The sequence below is a fragment of the Mesoplodon bidens genome (assembly GCF_964165515.1).
Source record: "Mesoplodon bidens genome assembly, chromosome: 11".
NCBI classification, from domain to species: domain Eukaryota; kingdom Metazoa; phylum Chordata; class Mammalia; order Artiodactyla; family Ziphiidae; genus Mesoplodon; species Mesoplodon bidens.
In genome coordinates, this window is record NC_138167.1 from 72490386 (window position 1) to 72510914 (window position 20529).

A 20529-nucleotide genomic window follows, 5' to 3' on the forward strand; every position below is an offset into this window, starting at 1 on the left:
CTCTGCCATAACTACTCAGCTGTGCTACGGTGATGAAAGCAGCCATAAACAATGGTAAACAAAGGGGAATGGCTATTTCCCCATACAACTTCTTTTAGAAAAATAGGTGGCAGGCAGCTCTAGTTTGCTTACTCCTCATCTACAGCAAAAGAATTTAATAGGATAACCTTCTTTTGGGGATTTACAAGAAAGACAGGATGTTAAAAGCACTGAGAGGGACTTCCCTGGTGGCACAGCGGTTAAGAATCCGGGTTCGATCCCTGGTCCGGGAAGACTCCACGTGCGGTGGAGCAACTAAGCCCCTGTGCCACAACTACTGAGCCTGCGTGCTGCAACTTCTGAAGCCAGAGCACCTAGAGCCCATGCTCCACAACAAGAGAAGCCACTTCAATGAGAAGCCAGTGCACCGCAACGAAGAGTAGCCCCCACTCACCGCAATTAGAGAAAGCCTGCGCAGCAACAAAGACCCAACGCAGCCAATAAATAAATAAATGAACAAATAAATAAATAAATAAATAAATAAATAAATAAATAAAATACACAACATAAAAAAAAACTGAGAATTTTTTTAAAAGACTGTTTAATTTTATTTAAGCCAGTGTTTCCCAAATTTATTGAACCACTTATAACTTTTGAAGTAATGCTTATAAATATCCCAGAATTGGCCTTCTGAATGTGCTGTTGCAAACACCAGCTAAGTAACTTTTATTGTTAATAGGTTATTTTAGGCATACATAAAATATAGAGGAGTACAATGATGCCTACATGTTCATCACCCAACCCAGCTGAAAAAATAAAATATTACAAGTACAAAGGCCTCTGTACACTCTTCTTGATTTCATCATCTCTTCTACCTTCCTGAGATTACCATCTCCCCTGAATTTGACATTTATAATCACTGTCATGCTTTATACTTTCTACTACTATTATGAATTCCTAATAATATATAGACTGTTTTGCATGTTGGTAAGCTTTATGTAAGTGTTAGCACTGTACCCAAATCCTGCCTCAACTTGCTTTTTTGCACAATATTATGTTTCTGGGATTTAGTTATATAATAACATGTAGCTCTAGTTCATTTATATTCATAGTTACTTTGTATTCCCATGAATGAACATACCAGCATTTATTCATCCGTTCTCCTGTAGAAAGCTTGTTCCTTTCTCTTTTTCTGTATTTTGCTATTACAAACACTGCTTCTATAAACATCTTTGTACATATGGGAAAGGTTCTGTAGGGTATAGACTTAGATATGTGTTTAGGTATGTGTTTTCAAGTTTACTTGAAAGTGGATTCAGAGTCCCCTCCAGTGATATTTAGGAGTTCTCACGCTTCTATATCTTTTCTCAAATCTGATATCGTCAGACTTTGATTTTTTTTGCCAATCTAACGGTTATGAAATGCATACTGGGGTGTGGTTTTGAATTGCACTTCTAGGATTACTAGTGAGGTTGAGCCTTTTTCATACATTTCTTGGACTATTTCTATGTTAATTCTTCACAGGGATCCTTGGCCTCGGAAGAGGCTGACAGTGTAGGTTGACACAAGAGACAGACGGGCATCCAAATTCCTAAGGGAAACTAAGGCTGGAAGCTAATCCTTCCAAGGTGAACCAGTGGGCCTCACTCAAAAGTTACTTCCCCATTTCCCAATGCCAATTCTTTGACTGGAGTTACTTTTTTAGTGGAGAGAACTTGGGCTTTGGAGTCAGACAGACTTGGTTCAAATCCAAGATGGGGCTCTTTCTACATGTGATGGTGGGCGGGTTTCCCAACCTCCCAGAGCCCCGGTTTCCCCAGGTGTGAAGAGGAAAATAAAGTCTCACATGCAGTTGGGGGAAACCGAACGCAGTGCAAAAAGCACCCCAGGACAGTGTCTGGCCCACGACTCGCAATCATTCCCTCTGTTATCCTGTGAGATATGGGAGAGACGTGAGCTGAAGCTCCACTCATTTCCTTTACCCTCTGCATGCCTCCGTTTCCTGCACAGGGAAAAGTGTCACCACCATTTGTACACAGAACATCAGACCACAAAACTGAATAATCTTCAGAGTTAGAAAGGACTTTGGTGATCACCCAGTCTGGTGGTTCTTAACCTTTCACAGGGTGATTTAATGAGCTGATGAGAGGCTAGTTCACTTTGGAAAAATGGCACATATGCTCCAAACGTTGTGATGACAGCAAACTTTCTGAAGGATAGGACCCACTCTTTCATTGTTACCCAAAACACCATTGTCATGACCTTACATGAAGGACTTTGTATAAGGACATGGCTTTGCAGTAAGTACTGGTTGGCTGGCTAATTGCTAAGGGAAGATAATGCTCCTGTGTAACTAACATTTTAACCTAGAGTTTGGGAGATTTGCTCACAGATAAGTAAATAAGCATCTTTGACAGAAATTTAACAGACTCAAGAGGGGAACCCCACCCCCCAGCAAAATCCCTGTTCCCAGGAAGCCAAATCCCATATGGCAAACTATATACTCTCAAGCTGCCAGCCTGAATCTGAAGCCCCAGTTTGGAAGTGAGCCCCAAATGCCATTTAAGATGTAGTTCTCTGTGTTGCTGTAAGCACCAACTGTGTTTCTGTTTTGCTTTTAACACTTGGAAACGCCAAACAAGTTTCAAGTGTCGGCAAACTGTCTGCTGCCGCAATCTGGTTTCTGCCCACACTGGGCTGTCGAAACTGCCGTTAAGGGAGCTGGTGGCTCCTGCACTGCCAAGCCCTGTGGCTTGGTCCTTTTGGTCTGCATTTTCTCTGCCTGTGGGTAGCCTTGGATCCTGGTGACCCCTCCCCATCTTAGTTTCCTAAGTCTGCTACCTTGCTTTCTTCAGGCTGTTCTTGGACCTGGGAGTCCTCTTCCTTCGTCTCATGATGATGCCTCTTCGTTGGTCCTTTTCCTGGGCTTCGGTCCCACCCATGACTTCAGGGGCCACTAATCTGCCAGCGTACCCCGCAAAGCCTCTTTAGTTAAGACCTCTCTTCTGAGTTCCACGCCTGAATCTCACCTACCTACCACTGTTTCCATGTTGAAGCCTTTTTGCCTCTGAATTAGTCCACGACGTCTTAGTCTGTCACTTCTAGTATCACCAACACACTTGATAACAGCCTTTTGCATCATTCATTCATTCGACAAGTATTTACTGGGTGCCAGCTATGTGCCAGGCCCTGTGGTAGGCACCCCAATCAAGGAAACTGATTTCTGGCCCAGCCCTAAAGAGAGAAGGAGGCTACTCTCTGAGATAAAGTCCAAGCTGTGACTCTTTCTTCTGAAATATTCTATGCCCCCCTCCCCTAACCTCTGCTCACTTGGGACAAGACCCCACCGATGAGGGACCATATTTGTTGTCTACATGTCTTTCTTCCCTTCTTTTATCTCTTCCTGCTAGTGACCTCATCCAAGATTGCAAATGCAGCTGGTGATGTATGATCAACTGCTTTGGACGAGGTTCAGGACTCCAGCCAATGATGGCTTTCAAAAATCTCACACGTCAGAGAAAATATAAAACTTGAGTCTCCAGAGGAACTCTAAAGTCACTGGAATAGGGACAGTGGCCCCCAAGCCAGTCAGCCCCGGTTGTCTTCCTGCACTCTATGGGGACTGAGCCACCAGCAGTGGCAGAAGGGCCAAGACACACGAGATTGCAGCGAGGGCTACAAACCGTATTCCTGACGGTAGACGAGCACATCTCTTCAGGATATATATTTCTCCTCTCTCTCAGAGGAAGTGGTGGCGATTTTTTTTTGGCAATCGAGAGGAGCTGACCTTCTCGGTCCAGAGCAGGGCAGTAAGGATAGTCACTAATATTTAACGTGCATTTACTATGACACAAGTATGCTCCATGGTTTTCATGCTACATGGTGTTAAATGGTTTATATATATTATTTTACTTAATTCTTCCTAGAACCTTATGAGGTGGGCATACTATTGTTCCTATTGTATAGATACAGAAACTGAGGCCCAGAGAGGTGAGTAACTTGCCTAAGGTCACACAGAGCGTAAGCAGTCGGGCCAAGATTGGAACCCAGGCAGTCAGGCTGCAGGGCCTGCACTCCTAGCCACTCTGCTCTGCTTCTTCTCTGATTAGATGATAACACGAGCACGTAATTCCCTGGCAACCTTCCTCCGATGGAGGAGCCTGACACAGACTCTCATTTCCATGGACAACCAAGTGGGCGGCATCTGGCACTCAGCGTTTTCAAAACTGACCCCATTATTACTTCTCTGACATTGTCCTTGTCCTGAATTTGTTAAAAGCATCCCTAGCTACACACTCCCCTCAGAGTCAATTTTTAACATGAAAGTTTGGTGAGGGGAAGAGGTATCACATGTACATGCTACAAAATCCAACAGTCAAGTAAGTTTCCCTCCCATCTCTGTACTCCTGTGTAATGGGTTGAATTATGTACTCCCCAAAAGATATGTTGAGGGCTTCCCTGGTGGCGCAGTGGTTGAGAGTCCGCCTGCCGATGTGGGGGACACGGGTTCGTGCCCCAGTCCGGGAAGATCCCACATGCCGCGGAGCGGCTGGGCCCGTGAGCCGTGGCCGCTGAGCCTGCGCGTCCGGAGCCTGTGCTCCGCAACGGGAGAGGCCACAACAGTGAGAGGCCCGCGTACAGCCAAAAAAAAAAAAAAAGATATGTTGAAGTCCTAACCACCCTACCCTGCATCTGTGAAGTGCATGTAACTTTATTTGGAAACAGAGTCTTTGCAGATGCAATCAAACTACATGAGGTCATTAGGGTGGCCCCTAATCCAGCATGACTGGTGTCCTTCGCGGGAAGATGGAAATTTGGACAGAGAAACAGAGAGAAGACAGTCATGTGAAGAAGGAGGCGGGGGTCGGAGTGATACTGCCACAAGCCAAGGACCACGGGGGGCTACGAGAAGCTGGAAGGAAAAGGGAGGATCCGCCTCCAGACACTTCAGAGGGAGCAAGCCCCTGCCGACACCTTGATTTTGGACTCTAGCCTTCAGAACTGTGAGACAATAAATGACTGCTGTTTTAAGCCTCCCAGTCTGTGGTACTTTGTTACAGCAGCCATAGAAAACCAATATATCCAGTTTTCTAATTCCCCTCCTTGGCTATGACTCTGGTTATTGGTTTCATACCTACCTTCTCAGACACAGTCTGAGCACGGAGAGCAAATACTCATGTATGCATTTCACACAGGGTGTCATGTCATACGCTATTTTTTATGATCCTTTTCACTTGATAACACACCAGGTCTAATCTTTTAAATTGTGGTAAAGTATATATAACATAAAAATTGACCGTTTTAACATCTTAAGTGTACAGTTCTGTGGCATTAAGTACATTCACATTGTTGTGCAATCATCACCACCATCCATCTGCAGAACTTTTCAGCTTCCCAAACTGGAACTCGGTACCCATGAAACACTAACTCCCCAGGCCCCTCTCCCCCGCCGCCCACCAGGGCCACCTCTAACACTGCTCAGTCCCTCCCCCCCCCACATGTGCCCCCAAGTCCTGCTGCTTCTATCTTCTCTGTTTCTCTAGCATCTCTCCATCCCCACTGCTTCTGTGTCACTCCAGCTGTCAGCATCTCTCACCTGGATCCCTGCAAGAACTTCTTGACTCGAGGCCCCTGCCCACCTCAGCCCATCTTCCCTGTCACCACCAGCTCCCCTTTCTAAAATACAACTCTGATGTCAGTCCCATACTTAATTATCTGTGATGCCTCCTACCTCCTGCAGGATATAGTCAAAAGTCTTCGGCGTGGCATACAAGGCCCTCCCTGGGCAGAATTCAGCCCGGCTTTCTGCGCTGTAGCCAATGCCTGGCACAGGGCCTGGCCCACAGGAGGTGTTCAGAGCAGTGTTGGTTGAACCCTGTGTTCTCAGTTTGAATTCCCTGTTTCCTCCAACACACATTCTCCCCTTGGCCTTTACATACATGGTTCCCTCTTTGTGGACTTATTTTTTCTAATGCCCTTTCTCCTCTCCTCCCTTCGCCTTCTCTACCTGATAAATCTGTTTGTTCTTCAGGATTCAGATCAAATGGTACCTCTTGCATTTCGAGCTCTCCCAGACCTAGATCTTTACTGCCTTCTATTAGAGCATTTACCAGATTTTTCTGTAATTCCTTCGACCTCTCTGCCCACCACCTCCAGTCTAACTCACGATAGGCCAGGTGCACAGTGGGTGCTTGGCCTGTGTCTGCTGAGTGCAGGGCGGCCTCGCCAGCTCGGCTCCTGGAGCTGTGCTGTGGCCTGTCCCTGACACTGTTAGGGAGGACAGCTGAGCCCAAGAGCAGCCCTCCTGGGGTCAGGGAGAGGGCAGCTTCCTGTCTTGCAGGAGGCGCTAATGCGCTGACATCAGTGCAGGGGCAGCAGTGGTTCTAATGGGGTCACTGGGGGGCTGGCAGCACAGGCTTAATGCTCTCTGGAGGTGAAGGAGCTGGCATCGCGAGGCTGCACTTCAAGCCGGAGAGGCTGGGGAGCAGCAAGGACAAGGGCTCTCCAGGGGAGAGGAGAGCGTGGGTCTGGCTCTGAGAGGCTGGGGAGGCTTCCAGGGCCCCACAGAGCCACGTGCAGGGCCCAGGTGCTTGGCCTCTGCCGAGGTGGCCTTTTGAGGGAGAGAACAGGGAGGCCCAGGTCTGAATTCAGGGGTCGATGTGGACTTGACCAAGGGAAATGGCTGGCATGGGTGTGGCTCCAGATCTCCCACCACGTCCCCAGTTTTCTCCATAAGCCCCTGGCCAGGATACCAAGTATTCCTTTACAGCAGGCATGTGACATTGTCCCTTCCTCTCCGAGGTCCCAAGGTGCCCTGTTCTTTTCTCCTCAACTCCTCTCTACCCCAGACTCCGTTTCACTTTCTTTGTAGTACTCAGACTCTGTGAGATTATTTTGCTAATCCGTTGGCTACTGTCTATTACTGGTGTCTCCCCAGCAGCATGTAAGCCCCAGGGACTCTGTCTCCTCTGAGCCCCGAATAAGACCTGGCTCCATACAGATGGGGCAAAGAATGGGTGGAGAGCATCTTTCCTTCTGACACCAAGGGCTGGAATTCCCCTCATCTGGGTGATCCTCTTTTTAAAGGGCCACGGGTGCTTACAGGAATGAGGACCAGTGGCTCCAGCAGCACCAGGCCTGCTTCCTATGTGGTGGGCAGCAGCTGGGCTTTCCCTGACTTGGTGTCCCTGGGTCCCACCAGGTTCTGGTGGGCCATCAGCACCCAATACATTTTCGGCCCATGTTTGGCAAATGAACCCAAACTTCCAGCTGTCCTTATAGGGCCGTCTCAGAGGCACCAGCATTTCACTTCAGGTGCTGCTGTGGCATAAACTTCGTCTTAGAACCTACCTTGACCCAAACCAGACAAATAACAAAACCTATTAACCTCAAGAGGTGCCAAGGAGACCTGGGAAGGGTTAAAAGGGGCAGACCAAGCAGTGGTGCAATTTTTAAAATTCATATGTGACCTCTTACTGAGGTTCCCCACCCCACGAAGCAGTTGTCACCCCCGTCTTTACAGGGGATGAACCTGGCCCTGTGAGATGGGCAAGGTGACCTGCCAAAGGTGACCCGTTAGAAAGCAACAGACCCAGATGAGAGCATCTAGTGTGGGGTTTGGCCTTAGGTGCTCAAAAAAAGGTACCAGAAGAGCAAAGGAAAGAACATAATGACCCAGGTCTCCGTCCTGATACTCTTAGCATCCTATCACCCCAAACATCCATTCTGGACTGCTCAAAATCTGGTTTGAATTTAAGAAACACTTGCAAAAAGATTAACCATTTCCTGGAGTGAGCTCATCGTTCTAACAACCCCCAACTCTTGTTGGTAGGTGCCGTTTATCAACTAAGATAGGATTTGAGAACACCCTTTACTATCGTTATTTTAACACAGCCTCACTCTGGAGCAGAAAAACTGCCCCTTAAAAATATGGGGAAAACAACAGTATTCACTCTTTGTATTTCTGAAATGTTTCAAAGCCAATTATTAATAAGAAAATGTACAAACTGCTCCAGGATGTATTATTTGTTCTTTCCTTTATTCTTACTTCCCTCCTCCCCCACTTCCCGAAGGGCATGAAAAAGAAAAGAAAGGGCCCAAATTCCCAGGTTTCAATGATCTGATACTTTAATTAAGGAAGAATAAATGGGTCACCTCTGTCAGCTTACAATCTGCAGCTGCATTAAATGGTGTTCCTTTGGTATAAACCCAATAGCCATGGTGAGGCTTTACTGTAGCAGAATAAAGACAAAAGCAGAGCTCCCATAGGACTGACCAAGGTCACTGTGAAAACCAATGCAGCACTAGCGTCAGACCTGGAATTCCTTGACTCTGCTTGCTCTGTCCCGGCTGGTGTCCAGGCTGCCTCCCCACCAGGAAGCCTCAGCCAGCTGGTAGGTAATTACATGTGCTAACAGTCACTGACACTCCAGCTGCCAACACCACGTCCCAAGTTCCCGCATCTGTTAGAACACCAAACCACCCACACTTTTCTAAGGCTGATGACTCAGAGAGGTATGTTCGGCTCCAAATGAGTCAGAACTAGAAGCCTGCCTGGCAACTTTGAAGATGAATGTCTGGGAGGGTAGAAAGACAAGTCCACTTGCCAAGTCCTCCATCCTACACCTCATCTGCCTCACAGTAGCTGTGTGACCTTGGACAAGTCCCATAACCGCAACTAGCCTCAGTGCTTCTATCTGTAAAATGGGATAATAAAGTCTGCTTTGCAGAATTGTTGGGGATGGCACACCATGAAGACTGTTAGTGCAAGGTAGGCGTCCAATACCTATTTGTTGGCTATCTGAATGAACAAAACTTCTTTGATCCCATCCCCTGAAAACTGGAGACAGTAATTCCTATTTCACGTCACACTAAATGTGATTGGGAGATATATGTATAGATGTATCTGTATGTTGACCAGACTGAAAAATAGGTACTCTTTAAAAAAAAAAAACAAAAACAAACTGGCTCATTGTATCATGTACTGAATTTGGTCTAGTTAATGGAACTTGTCTTACACTTATGATTTAGGAAAATTTATAATGAAACATTATATTTTAGTTTTCTCTCGGAATATGATTTCCAAATGATGAAAATTTGGCTGGAACAATCAATTCGTATAGTTTCTACATACAAATCATCATCCTGGAGACAGAAGAGTCAAGAATTGAGAGGTAAATCACTAAAAATAGCCTAGAGACTCAAGTGGAACTGAATTCCTTTGTTCTGCTGCTCTGTGTGCATCTTGGCCTGCCAGGTGATCACAATCACATCCCGAATGGCAGGGCTGATGCCTCAAACTGGACAGACATTGAAATGGAAATCCTTGGTGTGACTGTCAAATGGCACATATCTGGTCACTAGACCATGTAGCAAAAGCTCTGTGTTGGGGAAAGAACATAAAGATGACAGCAGCCCTTGGAGCTCCTGTTCAGTCTATGGAATTAGTACATGAAATAGAAGCATCTGGAAGAAGGTTATCAGCATCCACCAAGAGGGCTGACTCTAGGTCTAGGGTGAGGACCAGAAAAGTTGGTTACATCTCTGGGTGTCTGGGTTTGATATTCGGCTCCTAACTCTGTCACTTAGTATCTGTGTGATGTTGGAAGAGTTACCTAATCTTGTTGGCCTTGATTTCTTTCTCTGTAAAATGGGGAAGCACTACCTTCCCAGATAGCAAGAGTGTTTGTTTTGAGGTTCACATGAGAAAGTGTTAAGATAAAGCAATACCGGGACTTCCCTGGTGGCGCAGTGGTTAAGAATCCCCCTGCCAGTGTAGGGGACATGGGCTCGATCTCTGGTCAGGGAAGATCCCACATGCCGCAGAGCAACTAAGTCCGTGCGCCACAGCTACTGAGCCCACGTGCCACAACTACTGAAGCCCGCTTGCCTAGAACCTGTGCTCTGCAACAGGAGAAGCCACCACAATGAGAAGCCTGCGCACCACAACAAAGAGTAGCCCCCGCTCGCCGCAACTAGAGAAAGCCCGCACAGCAACGAAGACCCAACACAGCCATAAATAAATAAATAAATAAATAAATAAATTTACAAAGAAAAGATAAAGCAATACCTAGGTATAAGCTTGCATTATTACTGCAGGGATAGTAGAGGTTTAGGGTAATGTTCACTTCCTTTTAGGCATTGTCTCTGCGGGTCCTTCATGTTCATGACCCTGCTTTGTGCTTGCACCAATCTCCGAGGGAGCTGCTATTATTATGTTCATGTTATGGGTGGGGAAAAAGGTCCAGAGAGGTTAACAAGCTTGCCCAAGTTTGCACAGCTAATTAGCCATGGTGGTGAGATTTGGACCCAGGCAACAGGACTCTGGAGCCCAGGCTCCTAACCTTTAGGCTATGGGGTTTCCTGAGAGCATGACAAACAAGGAGTGCTTTGTCGACAAGAGTTAAGGAAGCATCTTACTTTCCCTGCCACCCAGCAGTTTCAGGTTTGCTGCAAGGAAGAGAGCTGGAGTCTGAAGGTCATCCCAGGTTGGAGCTGGGGACAGTGAGCAGGGGCAGTGGGAGTGAGCCTGCAGGTAGCATAGCCATGCCCATGAAACAGGAGGCAGGAGAGTCTGGTGGGCAGAGGATGGGCTTTGGAATATGAGCTACAAGGATCGCATCCCTGATATCTCCACCTATAAGCTGTCCCAGCAACAGCTTCCCAATCTGTTAAAATGGGAAGCTTATACTAACCTCAGGAGGCTGCTTCAGGGCTCAAAGGAGACAAGTAATGAATGCAAATCTCTTGTTGCAATTAATAACAGGCACATAGTAGGTGCTCAGTAAATGGCTGCTCCCTTGTCTCTCTCCCTGAGACCTGTTGTTATTCTAGGTGACAAGATGTAAGGGATGGTGGCACAGACAGATTCTGTCTAGACAGAAACCCGAGGAAAGTACAACTCAGTGGTTAGAACTATGGGGGCCTGGGGGTCTGGGCTGCCTGAATTCATATCCTGGCTCCACCACTTACAAGTCCTGTGACCTTGGGCATGTCACTTAACCTATCTGTGCCTCAGTTTCCTTATCTGTAAAGTGGGCATAATAATAATGCCCACTTCATACAGGTTGGAGAATATTCGATATTCATTAATCTGTGTAAAGCACTTAGAACAGTGCTCAGCTTATGGTAAGCATTCAGTAAATGCTTGCTGACTTCCATCAGGCCCCTGCATGTTCCTGGGCTGCGGGGCATCTGGGCCCTCAATGGGCTATACTTCATACTGAAAACCCTCTCTTTCCTTGAAGACCTCCAATCATATCCTGGAAGGGTGGACATCTCTGCAGCCTGGCCACATCACAGGCTAGATGAACTTTAGAGGAAGGACAGTGTCTCATCTGGTGGGTAATGGGGATTTGAAAATGGTGACAATGACCACCTGGACAACAGTGCAGGGAGTCAAGAAAGTACACCACATGTGCACACACACCTACGTCTGAGTGTCTGTATTTTCTGCATTTAGAACCAGGTTTTGACTCAACTGAGCGAGCTGTTTCCTTTCTTTCACTTTGGATAAATGTGAGCGCCCCTGCATGGGGTCCCTGAGCAGCCCGAGAATAATTCCCACCCTGATGCAGGAGAGACCTGAATGCAGGCGTGAGAGATGGAGGGAGAGTCGCTCCATCCCCGTGCAAGTGAAAGAGCATAGGCGGGCTCTGACCCAGCCAGAAATTCTACTCTGCAAGGTTTTGCTAGAAAACTACAGGAAGACAATAATTTACTTCTAGTGGAGAGAGGGAGAGAGGGAAGAAGAGGGAGGGAGGGGGAGAGGGAGGGAGAGGGAAGGAGGAAGAGAGGGAGTGAAGGGCTGGGAGACAGAGAGGAAGAAGGAGAATAGAAAAGAAAGAATATGAATAGATATCTTGCAATCGAAGAATCAGGAGCATTCCCACAGAGCCTTGCTCCCTGTCCACCTCCATCCCTGCAACTCGAAGGACCTGGTCATTGTTAAGCCGGCGTCTGTCCTTTAAACCAGCGAAGCCTCGATCTCAGCGACGGCAAGGCTGCTGGCGTACACCGCCCCGGGCGCAAACAGCCCCGAGCCCCACGGGCTGCGGCCGCTCTCCCTGCACCCGGACGCGGGCTGGGTGTGCGGGGAAGGGCGCCCTCCCTGCGCCCCACCGCCCCCGATCTCCCGCCCGCCGCCCTACCTGAGCTGGCGCGGCTCGCAGTCCACGCCGGGCAGCAGCAGCCGGGCGGCCTGGCGGACGTCGTCGCTGTCCATGGAGAAGCTGCGGCGGTGGCCGGCGTGCGCCACGGCCACCCGGATCCACTCCATCAGTGGCGGCAGCACGAGGAAGGGCCTGCGGCAGGGGAGGGACCGAGACGCGTTAGGGGGGCCGCAGCGGGAGCTGCCAGCTCAGACCCACCCCCACCGCTCATCACCAACCCTCCCCCCTTCCCTATCCCCACCCCCTTTTCCCTGGAGACCCTGTCTCTCAATTCAAAGTGGGAGGACCTTTGGAGACATCCGGACCGCACTGGTGACCTCGGGTCAGGCTCTCCTGAGTCTTTGGGCCTCAGTTTCCTCATCTGCAAAACGGGGATAATGTGACAAAGGCCACGATGTGACTCTTCTGTGAGTGTAATCTTCCTCAGCGATCATGTGAACATAAAGATGACTCACTTAAAGCACCATGCACAGAGTCGGGTGCTTAGGAGAAAATCCAATCAGCTCCTGGGGTTTTTAGGACTTGGGGCTCCCCATGGTGAGGCCAATCGTAAATCGTCCTCCAACTCTCTCTTCCCACCCCTAGCTGCTCCCTGTCACCCTTCTGGAGCTCTCCCAGGCCTCAGCTCTGCCCAAGCACCAAGCCGTCAGCAGGCTTTAGCGTCTGGAAACGAGGAGCCTTCCCCGCGAGCCTGACGGGGCAGCCCAGAACTACCAGCAAAGTGCGGGGGAGGAAGGGGCGGCGCTTTGGGGTCTCGGCCACACCCCTGAAGCTTTGGGAAGTCTCCTGCTCCCACCCGCTAAAGGGATCACAGCAGGGGTGCAACTCGCCGCCAGAATTCACCGAGATAATGCTTAAGGCTGAACTATAACTTTCTAAGTGTAATACATTTGTGCCATCTTCTTATTTCTTCTGGTGATTATTATAAACTCCATCCTCACATTAGGATTGAGGGCAGGGGAGCTTTTGGAAAATACTGATACCTGAGTCCTATCCCAGGGATTCTGATTTAATTTATCTAGGATTGGGCTGGACATTGGTAGTGTTTAAAACATCCCCCAGGTGACCTTAACGCACATCAGAATTCTCTGGAGGGCTTGTTAAAATGCAGATTGCTGGGTTCCACCCCCAGAGGGTCTGATTCAGTAGATCAGGGGAGGTGGCCAAGAATCTGCCCTTCTAATGAGTTCTGGGGCCATACTGATGCTGCCGGGCTGGAGGGGCAAACTCGAAGAACTTCTGCTCTAAGGTATGGTATAGGGCCTGAGAATCACCTGGTTTTGAGAGTGTATGAGTGTGTGTGTGTGAGTGTGTGTGTGTGTGTGTGAGCGTGTGTGTGGTGGGGGATGCAGATTCCCTGGCCTTATCTCCAGTGATGCTGATTGCATAGGGTCCACAAATATAATTTTAATAAGCAGCCCATATGATATTGATTTAGGTAGACCAAGGGCCACACTTTGAGAAACGCATGGTGTAGATCAAACAGGTGTCCTACCATTCAACATGGTTATGACCAGGGTGAGGCACATGGGGCGCCTGGGTGCAAAATTTAAGAGGGTCAGATCAAGTAAATATGTTCTAGAAGCTCTCTTGCCTCACCCTAGCCCCGGTGCTGCCATTCAGTCCAGCATGGCTGCCACGGGACGGAGAAAAGGTTGGTAAATAAAGGGTTTATTTACCCAAGGCAGCAACCCCCTCACAGTATGTAGATGTCACAAGCTTCCCACCCAGTTTTGGTGGCAGGTGCCTGTTTTCTTAGAAAGCAACCTATTTATCCAATGTTAAGATTAAACAGCTTTTACATTCATCTCAGTTAATCCCATTCATGATCTCATCTAAATACTTAGGACCAACCTACAAGCTAGTTATGATTATGCCCATTTTCTAGATCAGGAGAATGAAGTTTATTGAGGTTAAGTAACATGCCCTGCATCACAAGGTTAGCAAGTACGAGAGCTGGGAGTCAGACCCAAGACATTTGACTACATAGCCTATGTGCTATAACCCCATGTGGTTCCCATCCATGTTCTCTTGTCCAGCTTCCTTCCCAGCCCCAGGCGAAGCCGATCTGGTCTTGGACCTTTGATGGCATGCCATTTTCGTTCCTGCTCATGCAGCTCAATCCCCTGTCTGTAAGGCCTCCAGCCCTTTAAAAAGCCACATCCCACTTAACCTTCAAACCACAGTTCGAATCCCACCTCTCCCTAAACATTTCTCCTGAGGACTCCTCCCAGCATGGACTCCTCCCATGGTAGCCCTCACCCCAGTGGCCTTACTCACCAGCCTTGCAGATTCCGCATTAGAATGTAAGCTCCATGGGGCAGGGACCTGGAACTGCTGGGTTCACTGATCCAGCCCCATCCCTACTCCCAGGGCAGTGCCTGGCAGGCTGTGAGCACTTAATAAATAATGTGTTCATGAAATGGACTAAGATTTATCAATTTCTTACTGGGTGAAACAGATAAAATCAAGTTTCTGGACCCATGGACCTGTGGGGCAGGCTCCCATGGAATTTCTGCCCAGATCAGCCTGCTGCTTAGGCTGTCGTCCTCATTCTCTCAGTCTCTCCATCACCTAAACTGAATCAGGCACTCAATAAACACGCTGACTTGAAATTGAATTGGATTCTACAGTCTCAGGTGAGCAGGACTTATTTTTGTCACCATGTCTCCATCACTGCTAAAACCAGCCCCGGGTACTCAGAGAATGCCCCTCTGGGTTGTATTTTCAGAGGCAGCACCCCCAAGCCCTGGTCTGCCTTTCCTTTGCTCAGTGGCCCCCAAAGCATAGCCCACAACTCCCGGTCCCTGGGGGCGCTGAGTCTCTAGCACAGACTGCCCTTCAGCAGTTGCCTTTCATGTTAGATGCTGAGGCCCAGGGCACACAGGCAACTTCTGATGAATACCAAAGAGGAGAAAAAGAGGCTCTACTGCCTTCAAAATAACACCTTTACCAAGACAGCTGGTGAGCACCAGAGTAAGAAACCTTGAATCCCAGGATTCCGGCCTCTGCTGGAATTTTCTATGTACCTATTTTTCCCTTTCATCATTGCCTTCTTTTTGTCACTCTGACCTCAATAGTTTATAAGCTCATGAATTCTTTGCCAGCAACTCATCTAAAAATCTTCTTATCTTGGCTACTCAGAAGGAAAGAAAAATAGTATTATTTGTGATGTTTCATTTGGAGGAGTTGGAGATGGGAAAGAATGCTAGGGTCTTGAGTTAAGGAGAGGGTGGAGAATGCTGAGGGAAAAAAGACTGTATTCTCCTGATATATTTTTTAAGACAACAATGTTCCACTGGCTACGGACTTTGTTCTGAAGTTGTCTGTAGTAACTAAAACCTAGAGGAAGCCCAAGAAGCTCATGGCTTAGTGAAGTGGATTCAACCTCAGAATCACGGGGTTGGGGGAGGTTAGGAAGGGTGTGTGTGTGTGAAAATTACCAAGGCCTCAATTTGACCCCCAGAGTTTTGGTTCAGCAGGTCTGGGATGGGGCCTGGGCATCTGTATTCTAAATAAGCTCCTCTGGAAATTTGGGAGCAAGCCAGGTTTAATAACCCCTGAGCAGGTGGCCTGAGGTGAACAGAGGGGAGACACGGTCCATTCAACAGGCCAGTGGCCATTAAAATTGTTGCTATGGTCTTAAAAAACTAAAAATAGAGTTACCATATGATACAGCGATCCCACTCCTGGGCATATATCTGGAGAAAACTATAATTCGAAAAGATACATGCACCCCAATGTTCACAGCAGCACTATTTATGATAGTCAAGACATGAAAACAACCTAAATGTCCGTTGACTGATTGATGAATGGATAAAGAAGATGTGGTACATATACACAATGGAATACTACTCAGCCATAGAAAGAATGAAATATTGCAATTTGCAGCAAACATGGATGGACCTAGAGATTATCATACTGAATGAAATAAGTCAGACAAAGACAAATATCAGATGATATCACTTACATGTGAAACCTAAAAAAAGATACAAATGAACTTACTTACAAAACAGAAATAGACTAACAGACAGCAAACAAACTTATGATTACCAAAGGGGAAAGGGGGGAAGGGATAAATTAGGGGTTTAGGATTAAAACTACACACTATTATATATAAAACAGATAGCCAACAAGGCCCTACTGTATAGCACAGGGACCTCTACTCAATATCTTGTAGTAGCCTGTAGTAGGGAGGGAATCTGAAAAAGAATTACTTGGCTGTGAGCCTGGGACTGGCACAACATTATAAATCAACTATATTTCAATAAAAAATTAAAAAGAAGTAAACCTTAAAAAAAAAATAGTCGCTAAGGCTTTTGAAGAGAAGGTTTGTGGGAGTGGGACCAGAGGTTCTAGAAGGGAAAAGAAAGCCTAGATGGGTTTCTTGCAGGGTCAAGCGGGCAAGTCAGCTCAGGAAGGTTGTTGGGCCCAGATTCAAGAAGGACATACATGGGTGGGGCCTTTCTGAAATGCTGAAGAGAGAGCTGGTGATGAGGGTGACCACCCAGAGTGGAAAGGGAGTCTCGCGGGGGAGGGGCTGGGTGCTAAAGAGGATGGTGGGGTATGTGGGAGAGCCTGGTTTGTTCAGGATTCTGAGGAACTGAATTCTAGTCCTGAATCTGCCAAGAGCTCATAGCAGGACCCTGGTTCTGGTCTGTAAAGTTCTGGCTCTCAGTATCTTCATCTGTAAAGTGGGTGGGTTTGGATCTGAGGGTCTATTTCAGGGGTTGGCAAACCTCTTCTGTAAAGGGCCAGGTAGTAAGTAGGCTTTATGGGCCATACAATTTCTGTTGCAACTACTCAACTCTGCCATTGCAGTGAGTAAGCAACCACAGACAATACATACATGACAGAGCTGGCTGTATTCCAAGAAAACTTTATTCACGAAATCAGATGGTGGGTCACAGTTGGCCAACCCTGGGTCTGTTTGATTCCTTCCTACTCTAAAATTCTTTGATTCTATCGAAATAGTCAGCTGCCTGTGGGCTTAGGGTGAGTCTAGTGTGCAGATCAGGGAAGATGCGAAGAAGCACATGAAGGTCCTAGTGATGGGCACAGAAAGCTTTGGAGAGATTAGAAAATAGGACCCTTCCAAAAAGAGGTCATGATGGATTTGGGGAATATTGAGCCACAGGCATCCTCAGAGGCAGAACCTTTAAGGATAAAACTCAAACCTGGCCATGGGTGTGTAACTGATAAAATGTCATCTATTAATAGCATTTATTCATCCAACAGTCCTTTAGGGAGCACCCATATTGCAGGTATGCTTCCAGGAGCTGGAGATGGAGTGGAGAACAGGATGCATCTATGTTCTCATAGAGCTAACAGTCTAACAGGGAGACAGATAAGAAACCCATAAACTAACAAGTAATAAAGCAATGACAAACTGTGATCAGTGCCAGGGTGCTGGGATAGAGAATAAACAGGGTTGACATAGGTTAGTGGGAAGGCCTCTCTGAGGAGGTGACAAAACCTTGAATATGGGAAGGAATTGGCCATAGGTGAATGTGCGTGTATAAAGATGGATGTTCTAGGTGGCAGTAACAGACTGTGCAAAGGCCCTGAGGCAGAAAAGACCTTTACAGCTCAACCAAGGGCTTTCACACACATCATGTCCTAGTTGGCCCTCCAGGACAGATGGGGCGGCCAGGACATGTGTGAGGAAGGATCACTGTGGTTGGCTGGATAATGGCCCCCAAAGATATTCGGTCGGTTCCCTATGAATACTGATAGCAAAAGAAAGTCTGCAGATGTGGCCCAGCTAAGGATCTTGAGAAGATTAGCCTGGATTATCCAGGTAGGCCCTAAATGCAATCACAAGGGTCCTTATAAGAGGGAAACAGAGGGAGATTCAACACAGGTGATATGGAAGCAAGATGCTCTGCTGCTGGGTTGAAGATGAAAGAAGGGGCCACAAGCCAAGGAATGCAAGGGATGCAGATTTAGAAGTTGGAAAAGATGAGGAAATGGATTCTTCCCTCAGAACCTCCAGAAGAAAACAGCCTTGCTGACACCTTGATTTTGGCCTGGTAAAACTGACTTTGGACTACTGACCTCTAGAACTGTATGAGAATAAATATGTTGTTTTAACCCACCAAGTCTGTGGCCATTTGTCACAGCAGCCACAGGAGACTAAGCCAGGGTATTGACAGGGTTGCTGCAGGTGAGGTTGGAGACATGGGGGTGGAGAATGTGAATCAAGTGTTAAAGCTGGGAATGAGGGCATTCACAGGGCTCTGGAATTCATCTCGGATGCCTAAACTGCCTTGTTCCTGAAGTCCAAGCATTACTTGTTGATATGGGCTGAACTGTGTCCACCCCAAATTCATATGTTGAAGCCCTAACCCCCAGAACCTCAGAATGTAACTGTATTAAAATGAGGCCATTAGGGTGGGCCCTAATTCAGTGTGATTGGTGTCCTTATAAGAAAGGAGACTGGGACACACAAAGAGACACAGAGGGGCAACCATGTAAAAGATGCAGCAAGAGGGCAGCAGTCTGTAAGCCAAGGAGAGAGGCCTCAGAAAACACCAAACTTGCTGACACTTGGATCTTGGACTTCCAGCCTCCAGCACTGTGAGAAAATAGATTTCTTTTGTACAAGCCGCCTTTTTTTATTATGGAAGCCCCAGCAGACTAATTGACTTAAATTTTGCCCTGCCCTTGAGGTTTTAGTCTGTGGTAGAGGAGCTTCTATTGGAAGCTCACACTCTTTAGAGTGTGATGGTTTTCTGTTCATTTCCTAGCGACAATAGTGGATGAGTTAAAGCTATTTGAAAGCTGTCCCATGCAGAAGTCAGAAGTTTGGGCTTTGGAGACAGGCTGACTAAGAGCTGGATTCCAGCTCCACGTTCAAGCTGTGTGACCTTGAACAAAGTATAGTTGTCCCTTGGTATCCATGGGGAATTGGTTCCAGGACCTCCACAGGTACCAAAATGCTCAAGTCCCTTACGTAAAATGGCACGGTACAGTTGGCGCTCTGTATTCGCAGGTTCTGCATCTGCAGATTCAACCAACTGTGGATGTGGACCCCACGGATATGGAGCATGACTGTATTCCAATGGTCATGCCTCACTTCTCTCACTGGGAAAATGGGGATAATAACAGTACCTATGTCAGAGGGTGTGGCTGACACAGCACCTATGTCAGAGGGTGTGTAATGCCCCCCCTAAAATGTCCATATCCTAATCCCCAGAACCTGTCAATGTTATCTGATGAAACAGAGTTTGCACATGTGATTAAGTTAAGGATTTTGAGTAGGGAAGACTGTCTTGAATTATCCAGGTGGGCCCCAAATGAAATCACAAGCCAAGCTAGAAGAGGGGGGGCAAGAAGGTCAAAGGAGGGAGTAGATGTGACAACAGAAGCAAGTTGGACTAAAGCAGGAAAGGGGCCAGGAGCCAAGGCACTCAGGTGGCCTCCAGACGCTGGAAAAGGCAAGGAAATAGATTCTCCCCTGGAGCCTCCAGAAGGAACCAGCCCTGCCGACACTTTAACTTTAGCCTAGTGAAACTCATTTCATACTTGTGACCCCCCAGACTGTAAGATAATCAGTTTGTGTTGTTTTGAGCCTGCACGTTTGTGGCAGTTTTTTTTTTTAATTAAAAATTAAAAAAAAATTTTTTTTAAGTCTTTATTGAATTTGTTACAATATTGCTTCTGTTTTATGTTTTGGTTTTTTGGCCGCGAGGCATGTGGGATCTTAGCTCCCCGCCCAGGGATTGAACCCGCACCCCCTGCATTAGAAGGTGAAGTCTTAACCGCTGGACCACCAGGGAAGTCCCTGTGGCAGTTTTTTACAGCAGCCATGGGAAACTAACACAGAGGGTTATTGTGAGAACTGGATGGGATGAGGTACATGTAGCCTGGTGCCTGGTACCAGGAAAGGGCTCGTAAGCGGTAGCTGTCATCATCATCATCACCAACGTTGTTTTTTGCATCAGTCAACCTTCTCTCTGCCAGATGGAAGAAAAGGCCTTGCTACACAGAGCCACGCTTCCATCTTCTCTTTTCAAATCAAAGCAAATCTCTGCAGTTGCTATGCCTTTCCTTTATAAATTGTGTGGCTCCGACTTTTCATCTTTGTTATTCGTTGAGTCTTTCTTTGGCTGGAGAGGAATTTAGATATTTGACTGTGGTTTGGGAGGCTCATAATTTCAGAGAAACAGGGAGTGAAGGACAAGCAGCAGCATTGATAGTAGACAATATCCAGTGCTGGTTTCTATAGTAATATTCACTGTCGTCTCACTGTAGTTGTGAGACCAAAGCTAGGAAGATGATGGCAGAGGTCAGAGGTGGCCATGGCTGGTTACTATAGTGACAGCCCAACTGTGCAAAGTATGGTGGGCTTGCCTGAGGGGGGGGTTCCTGCAGACAG

The 20529-nt window shown here is 47.3% G+C and overlaps 1 protein-coding gene across 2 annotated transcripts in view; it reads right to left on the reverse strand.

Moving 5' to 3' along the window:
• Positions 1 to 20529, reverse strand: part of ABTB3 (ankyrin repeat and BTB domain containing 3) — a gene marked incomplete at its 5' end in the record, with an annotated part of 310688 nt that overhangs the window by 59289 nt on the left and 230870 nt on the right. For both annotated transcript variants that reach the window (XM_081248697.1, XM_081248696.1), the window contains one exon: positions 12129 to 12281. In XM_081248697.1, coding sequence (XP_081104823.1) covers positions 12129 to 12281 — 153 coding nt within the window. The remainder of the gene's footprint in view (positions 1 to 12128; positions 12282 to 20529) is intronic.